Source organism: Cornus florida, unplaced genomic scaffold, assembly GCF_030987335.1.
Source record: "Cornus florida cultivar Cherokee Brave unplaced genomic scaffold, ASM3098733v1 CherokeeBrave_3.0.0_Hap2_Chr05, whole genome shotgun sequence".
NCBI classification, from domain to species: Eukaryota; Viridiplantae; Streptophyta; class Magnoliopsida; order Cornales; family Cornaceae; genus Cornus; species Cornus florida.
The window spans coordinates 117308558-117317492 of record NW_026775575.1 but is presented as its reverse complement, the minus strand read 5'-3'; the positions used below and the strand labels follow the sequence as shown (position 1 = coordinate 117317492).

General features: G+C 33.1%; 1 protein-coding gene across 1 annotated transcript; it reads right to left on the bottom strand.

Moving 5' to 3' along the window:
* LOC132308939 (PLASMODESMATA CALLOSE-BINDING PROTEIN 5-like) lies at positions 1–3105 on the bottom strand. The gene is made up of 3 exons (XM_059807242.1): positions 2395–3105; positions 2244–2271; positions 1–571 (listed from the first exon to the last, which is right to left on the bottom strand). Exons 1-3 carry the CDS (start codon positions 2777–2779, stop codon positions 415–417), a joined length of 570 nt encoding a protein of 189 aa, XP_059663225.1. The 5' UTR covers positions 2780–3105; the 3' UTR covers positions 1–414.
* Positions 3106–8935: the final 5830 nt, after the last annotated feature.

Sequence of the window (8935 nt, the reverse complement as noted above, 5' to 3'; positions counted from 1 at the left end):
TTGCAAAAGTTCCAAAAATTAAATAAATAACAAAAAGAAAAAGCCAGATAGGTCTATAAGGCCTGATTCTAGGCCATGATTGTCAAAAAGCCCTTGGACAGGTTCAAATGGGAACAAATAACCACAGAAATGAGACATCAAGATTCCTAGGCCTTGACTGTCATAGTCCTCTTTGACAGATTGAAATGGGGTATTACATATACAAAACTGAATTGAATCAAAACTGATTTAATTAAACGGACCACAAATTCAAACAGATATATTAGAAGACATTTCACTAATTATAATATATATAATTGTTTAATACAATTCACGAGCAGATACTAATTACCTGATTTATCTTCTCAACAGAAACCTTTGCTTTTGCCTCAATTCTAGGCAACATGCAAGTAACAGAGTCCACCTTTATCCTCCTCATGAGATCAATTTAATTAAATAGAATAAATGAATGGTGATTAAGGCCCAACACCATCTGGCAGTAACGAAATTTCCACTGTTCATATCCGCACTAGACGGCCCCAGTCCAACCGTGGTCGATGACCCAACGAAGCTTCCATTATTCACTGTAAAACTGCATAAGCAAAATATATCACAAAAGTTGGAAGTAACGCTCTTAATGTAAACAAAATCTTGCAATAAGAGCCAGCCATCAATGGTCCCACAAGAAGTGTTCAATTGCATAACGTGACATAGATGACAAGTAAAATCACTCGACCTTACAATCTATACCCTTTGAACTAGAAAATTATAGAATATGGGCATGTTTGGATATTTTATGGAAACTGAATAACCACATCTATAATTTATTCATGATTTCTTTTAACAATATTCTCATGTATGATTTATGCATAATTTTCTCTACAAACATACTCTCATGTTTATGAAAGACATAGTCAAATTCGTTCCTTGAGAGCATACCACATACAGTGGGATGCTATTTGGTTCATGGAAGGCCGTGTGAAAACTCAGAAGCCTGTTTCAAAAGCTACATAAGAAAAATGTTTTGTGCCAAATTACAAGAGAAAGATGAATGTTCGGTATTAAAACACAACGAAACAGAGATAAGTGCTGGAGGATTATTTATATGTGCATAATAGCAATTTATATTGGGAGGCTTTGTTTTGGGTACTAAACACTTGCAAATTTAAAAATTATTCTTCGATCCTCCAAACCATCTTCGAATGTAATTTGGAGCTTGACATCGTCATGAATCTTGTGTCTGCTTTGAAGAGAGAATTGAGTTTTATTAATTTTAAGAGGTTTTTCCTCAAAAATTGTAATATCGTATGCTTTGGACATAATCTAAAAGAAACATTAAATTTCTCATTTTTCAAAAGATACGTTTTATTTGAATTTGTCATGTACAATTTCTTTATTTATTTCAGGGTATTTCACACCATAAAAAAAAAAAAAAAAATGCATAAATTTGCTTTGAGTTGGTTTCTAAGTCCTTGTTATATAGATAGTACTTTGTCACTCCCCAAACCATGTGCCTGAGACTTTCAATGTAGAAGCATCCCTATGTTCTCTCCCTCCTGTAATAGCATCCTTCAATTGTCCCATGTAGGAACTCAATTATCTGTAAGTGCAATATTTTTAACTAATCTTACTTATCAGGAGAAAAATTTAAAAATCTATCTATCTGCCTTTGCCTAAATAAATTTTTTTTTTTTTTGACAAGTCTTTGCCTAAATAATATTTCATGGATGTGTTTTTTTTATTTTTTAATGTCTTCTGCTTTGAACATTTCGGATGCTTGTTTTTAAATGTTTCATGGATTTCCATTCTGAAATTCTTTATGCTCATGAAGTTTGTAAAACACTGTGTCTAGGTTTTCTTAACATGGGTTTCAACGTGCAGTATGCAACTTGTTTAGATGATTATTCTAGTTCCTGTCCTATAAATTGAAGTAATGGAGATGGTCTATTTTCCGGCATTATGAATTGGGAATTACGTGACGGCATTTAAATTATTTAGTAGAGGATCACTAGTACACTATCACACTCCAAATGCCTGAGTGGCTTTGGCGCTTGAGTACAGTTCTAGATTTCACACACAGACAAATGTCCAAAGTGTTTTACCTAGCAACTAATTTGTACCTTCAACAGTATGCAACTGAAAATGCACCACTCTTATTAACTAGGAAAAATAAAAATAAAAAATAAAAAATGGACCACTCAATTTCAAATCTGCTTAAAACTTTCTAAGTAGAAACTGATCACAACAAATTTTAAATCAATTACCTGGACGGAAATTTGCAAGTACCATGACCTGAAATCAAAAACAAAAGAAAATAAGATTAAAAACAAAATCACAAAATTAGCTAAACAAAATATTGGGGTTAAGAGATCAAAACCCTCTAAAGAAGTATCTTTTTCTTTAGTAAACCCTTACTAGGGTTGAGGGAGGTGAGAGCGGCTGTGCTGTCAAAATTACAGCTGTCCTCCGTCAAGCCATGCTTGAGAAAGTAGTCATTGAAGGCAAACGACGCCGTCCTCTGAATGTCGGCCGGATCGTAGCAGGGCCCACCTTGCTGGATCGGACGGCAATCGGAACCTCCGGACCCACAGGCCCAGTCCAAGGCCGACTGCAGGGCCGAGTTCTCGGCGTTGTTCTTGGCCACGCACCAGAGCTCCACCGACACTACGCCGCCGTCTTGGGCGGAGGTGGATTGTCTGAGGGTGGTGGGGTGCTGCTGGGTGTGAGAAAGGGAGTTAAAGGGGAGTGTGGTGATGAAGATGAGGGAGAGGATGAGAGAGAAAGAGGAATTCGTGGACATTTTAGAGAGAGAGAGAGAGATGGAATGTGGAGAGGAGAGAAAAGTGACGAGATGTAACGGTTAGAAATGGTTTATTGTGGGTTTATTTTTAGGTGAAGATGGGAATGCGACCGTTAGCTTGGTGTATTGAAAACAGGGATCGAACCAGAGAAGAGACAGAGCTCTCTAGATTCGCCTGCATCTCTGTCGCTTTGTCCGTTTAAATAAAAATAAGAAATTATAGATTAACCCCTCTCTCAAAAAAAAAAAAAAAAAACTACTACTGTTACACAAAACAGTTCCATCAGTTAACTTATTAACATATCATGTTCTTCACTGCTCAAATCTGATGCTATCTGTCTGCTAAAACTTGTGGAGTTATTGATCGGTAACCGCACGTATGAGAAGTAACATAACTAAAACATACACGCTTTACATTGTACTTTTCTTTTTTTTGTCCTTTTTCTTTCCCTTTTTCTTTCTTTTTAATAAAACAAATAAAAATTAAGAAAAAGGAGATTTAAGCGGCGGAAATTAGATAAAATTTAAATTTTATTAGGTTGTTTGTAGAATTGCAAAAAGTAACGGCAGTGTGTTAGGTACATCAACTGTACGGTGTTTTTTATTATTATTATTTATTTATCATCAATTGTTTATTATTTATTATTATTATTACCTTCACTCACACACTACTGTTTTTTCTTTTGCGAACACCCGATTCGACGTCTACTCCTCTTTATAAATAGGGAGGTTATTTGTATTATTAAAGATAGTGCGACAAAAAAAAATAATAATAATGTTATATGAAAAAATGTAAAAAAAATATTTGTACTATTAAGTATGTGCATATAAATTTGTAACATTTGAAACATATGTGCCGGTTAATTTTGACTAAAACTTTTTATAAAAACTCCAAAATAACCTTTTAAAATTTTTTACTTTTATCTTTAGAGTATTTTAGATATTTCAATTTTCAAATTGTAGTTTTTTTCTTTTTTTGTTTCGGCGAGAACCTCACACAACCACATTCAATATACAACGGAATTTCTGATTTTGCACTTTATCCCATAAAGAAAACCAGTTAACTAAAATAAATTACAAAGATCACGAGGGTAGATCATAACTCAAACTTACTAAAATTCATTGGACCCTCCCAAAAAAGAATCAAAACACTCGATTATCAACTCCAAAAATAGAAACTTTGAAATAAATTTAACTTACAAGTATGTTCCATCAACACTCGTAGAAAAAAGTCACCTTAAATCGTTTTAGTGATACTTCAAACATCCCTAATCTTGTTAACAAAAATATAATTTCATTATTATTATAGCAATTTTATCTATCATAGATTCTTATCAATTCAAGAGAGACCAAAGAAAAAATTACACTAATGAACCTTCGAGTTTTTAAAGAATGCATAAACATTTCAAGTGAACATTTTCAAAAGATGGTGGTTATGATTAAAAAAAAATCTAAAATTATATATTAATCTTCATTGACAACATTTGAGAGCATTGAAAAAAAAAAAAAAAAAACTAACTAAAATATTGTGAGACCACGGTGGTACTTTTTGAAGGGCCTCCCACTAGCATGTCAGAGTTGTTGGTTAAAGCGCTGAAGCACATGAATGCTGAAGACATCATAAATGCACGAAAAGAAAAGGAAGGAGATGACAAGAAGAGATTAACCCCTATCACCAGGGATGAGAAGGAAACCAAATACAATAAATCATTCTTCAACCAAAGCGATAGGACCTCTTGTGAGAAGGACTCAGATAAATATGCCGACTACACTCCTTTGAATACGTTAATTGGCCATATTTTTTTACAGATCCAAGACTATGTGTCTTTGAAATGGCCACAGAGGATGAAGTCTGATCCAGCGAAAAGACCACGAGATAAATATTGTAGGTTCCATCGGGATCATGGGCACACCCATGGATGATTGTTTTGACCTTAAGAATCTAACTCGAATGGGTCACTTGCAAAAGTTTGTTGCCAATGAAGGTACCAACCCCAATAATTGCCTTATGGGGTAACAACTAATTGGGGATATCATGATCATTTCTGGATGAGTAAACCTAGGATGACGAATCCAACTCGGCTCATGAGATTAACGTGATAAAAGTTGCCTCCCAGTTGGAATCAACCTTATCAAGTCATCCAAAATAAAGACTATGGGCATTCCATTTAATCACTTTAAAGGGAGGATAGCTCTCTCACATATTGTCATCTTATTTTCCAATAAAGTCACCATCACCAATAAGATGGATGACCCCTAATGTTAAAATAAAATATTATTTGTTTCAGTTACCTTTGAATGACCTATGTGGTAATGTTTTTATATAAAGCTAACAAAAAACCAAACTCTCTTACTAAAAGGATTAAACGAGTAAAGCTCGTGAAAACAGTTCCCTTACTAAATAGACGAGCTGATTGAAGCTCACAAGAACTCATTCCCTTATTAAAGGGACAAGCTGAGTGAAGCTTGTAAAAATTAATTCCCTTACTAAAGGGACGAGCTAAGTAAAGCTCATAAAAATTTAATCCCTTACTAAAGGGAAATGTTGAATGAAGCTTGCAAAATTTATTCACTTACCAAAGGGATAAACTATAATACCCCTAATTTTAAAAGGATAGTCTCGATATTTAATTAATTGTTTTAATTGCATTTTTTATTATTTCTTGGATTTCTTGGCTATTTGTTTAATTGTTTATATATTTATTTGAATTATTTGTCTAATTAAATTGTATGATTAATGATATGTATTTGTTTGTTTAAATGTTAGTTGTTTCCTTGTAATTAATCGTTACAATTAAATGATTTAAATATTATCTTTTTGTTTTATTTTATTTTAATGGTTATGGATTGTAGTCATGGACCAAACCCATGGGTTGCATGGACTACTTGGATAGGAGTTTTAACGGGTACAAATAATTACCCATGGATAGTGATACATATATTGTAATACCCCTTGTTTTTAAAAGGATAAAATGGGAATTTAATTTTGATTTTATTGTATTTTTATTTAATTATGTGACTTACGTGACTTATGTATTTTTCTTAATTGATTAATTATGTTTATTTAAATTAATTATTTAACTATAATTGTTTTATTGGTTGTATTTTTAATTGGTTAATTGTGAGTTAATTTAATTATTTGATTAATTTGTGATTTAAATGACATACGTTTTATATGACTTATTTGTTTAAATTATTTGTTTTATTTGGTCGTGTATGTAGTTTAGGATTAAGGTTTTATTATTTTATGGTATTATAGTAGCCGACTTATATTAGGGTTTAATTAAAGCCTATAGATATACGGTTATAATCAGACTTATGATTGGGATGCCTATATATATATTCTTATATGTCTGCTAGGGTTGGGAAAAACCCTACTCACGCAATAGTCTAGAGAGGGGAAAAACAGAGGCTGTGGAATAGTTTTGAGAGATAAACAGAGAGGGTCTTGAGAAATTAATTAAGGGAGTTGCTTGTGGGTTGAGCCAAGAAGTAACAGAGGTATAAAGCAGTGAACAGAGGAGGAAGGAATGGTCTTGGGGGTTGTCGGAACTTGGAGACGGATGTTGAAAGGTTTCAAATCGAAACCTAAAGGCAAGTTTCATTTTATCTCCTTCCTGTAAACTTGTGTTCTGTGCATTCTATATAGTCTCTAGGGATTAATTCAACTTTTAAAACTGATGGTTGATGCATGTTATATCGGACTGTAACTTGTTTTACGTTTAAATAACTGAAATCGGTTTCTTGCATAAACTGTGTTGTTTTTTATTTAAACTTCTGTCAATAAATTCACAATAGAATTTGAGGAGTTTCTAGAACTGTTGGGACTTATATTAAACCTTAAGAACTTTAAGAAAATTTAGAACAGAGGACTGAACTTCGCCGGAAGCAAAGAAGACAAACAGAGGAAGCATAAACTGTTTCGATTATGGTTTATGTTTTTGTCAATTAATTCATACTGAAATTGGAGAAGTTTTTAGGATTGTTAGGACTTAAATTGAATCTTAAAAAAAAAAATCTTTAATAAAAGTGAGACAGAGGACTGAAGCTTTGCCGGAAGCGGAGAAGGCAAACAGAGGAAATGAAGAAGGAAAAACGGAGGCTGAGAGAGTGGAGGAAGCTCCACCCTTTAATGGAGCAGGCTCCATTGAAGTGGAGCAGGCTCCACACTCTTGTGGAGGCGGCTCCAAGAGGGTAGAGCAGGCTCCACACTTTTGTGGAGCCGACTCCTCTTTTGTAAATACACACTAAATGTATTTCTTTGACATTTTTGGGATTTCAGGGCTCCAATGTTGTTTTAAACTTGGTTGGATGGTTTTAAATGTTGTAATTAAGTAGGATAAAACTAAAGAATGATTAATTCATGCTAGGAACTTGATCAACATAAGATTTAAAATTAAATTCGTATGCGGTTTACGGCTTGGAAGAATTTAAATAGCTTGTCGTAATGTTTAAGCAAATTTAATGGAGGGGTTTTAAAATGATTTTTATAACATTATTAAGTCCCAGGAATGTTGGTTTCTACTGTAGTTATAGAGATCATGAAATTTAGATACTAAATTGTATGCTGTCAGGAATAGTGGAAGTTGAAATTTCTAGTCTCACTTTAGTAAACTATATGGACTAGTATGGAGGTGGTTTTGGCATTCAAATATAATGTGTTCAATTTATACTTCCGTGTATCAATATATTATGCTCGGGATTTATATTTGAGGATTAAATGACGTTATGAAATTTGAATTTGAATTTACATGACATCAAGGATTGAGGAGGATTTAAATTGCTAGGTTTGCTTTAGCAAAGTACATGGACTAATGTGGTTGTATTTTTGGCATTCTAGTATAATGTATTCAGTTTCAATTCTGTTTAGCATTATATCGTGCAATGGATGTTAATTGATGAACTGTTAAAATTTCTGTTCCGTCAATTTTGTGGATATGGTTGATTTAAATTGTTTAATATGCGTTAGCAATTTAAATGGAGGATATATGAATTGTAATCATATACTGGATGCATAAGGAAATCTTGCATATATCTGATTTCTATTATATGGTTTATGGATGGATTTGATGTTCAAATGAATAAGCATCATTTTTGGATCATATGCATTATATGCACCGGTATGGGACGGTGGCATATCAGGGACGGATTAGATCAAAACGCTAAATCTTACCTGTTCATACATACGGAATGGATTAACTAAAACAGTTAAATCCTACATGGGTGTATGTCCTATCAACTAAAACAGTTGAACGACATAACGGATGGTTGTTTTATTTTTCTATATTAGGAAGAATTTATATATATACTTATGGTACCGTAATATGAGCTTGAGTCTCCTGATCACGATTAGGGTGCATATATCGCCTAGGATTGATAACCAGACCTGATGATGTTTCCCTGGTTGTTCTACTCGGGTTGAGACGAATTATGTGAGCTGGTGAACGTCCTATAGTGTGTATTTATATCTATATGGACTACTTTAGCTATTGTTGAGCTATCTATGATGTATCTGCGTATCGGGTTTATGTATGGATTGTAGTAGTATGGAACTTGCATGTGGGCCTAACCTACTCTTATTTTTCAGGTGATCGTCAGTACCAGGCTTAGAGCTTGATCATGGTGATGCAGATACAATCATTCACTCTTCCGACTATACATGATTTTCTTTCTTATTTTAGTTTTGGATTTTGATTCTGTAAATTTATTTATCGTTTGGGATTGTTAGGGGTCCACTAGATGGATTCCCGAGTTGTACGGATTGGAAAGATCTAAATTATATTAATCTTTTATTTTCGGAGGATTTTTATATTTAGATTTCTGTTCAGCGTATTAATTTACTTTAATTCTTTTTGTACTCCTGCTTGTTTACATATTAATTGTCTGATATCCCTCGGATCTGTGCTCGGACTTGATCACCCGTGACTCTAGAATTGAGGGGTATCACATATATATATGAGTATATATGTATATAGGGTTATTATATTTATTAATTATCATTAATAATTAATATTACTAATAACTTTAGTCAAATATATATATATTATATATAGTTATAATATTATATAGAATATTTATATAGGTATATTTACATTAGTTCTTTTTAGTAGTATTATTATTATCTTGGTAGGATTTTATTTTCCTTTTCTATTTTTC

What these genes read in the sequence shown, in the direction of transcription:
- LOC132308939 (XM_059807242.1), bottom strand. Translation starts at nt 2,779, where the DNA reads ATGTCCACGAATTCCTCTTTCTCTCTCATCCTCTCCCTCATCTTCATC. An exon ending in TCTCACCTCCCTCAACCCTA is followed by an intron (nt 2,272 to 2,394) that starts GTAAGGGTTTAC and finishes TTTTGATTTCAG; the next exon opens with GTCATGGTACTTGCAAATTT. An exon ending in ACTTGCAAATTTCCGTCCAG is followed by an intron (nt 572 to 2,243) that starts GTAATTGATTTA and finishes TTGCTTATGCAG; the next exon opens with TTTTACAGTGAATAATGGAA.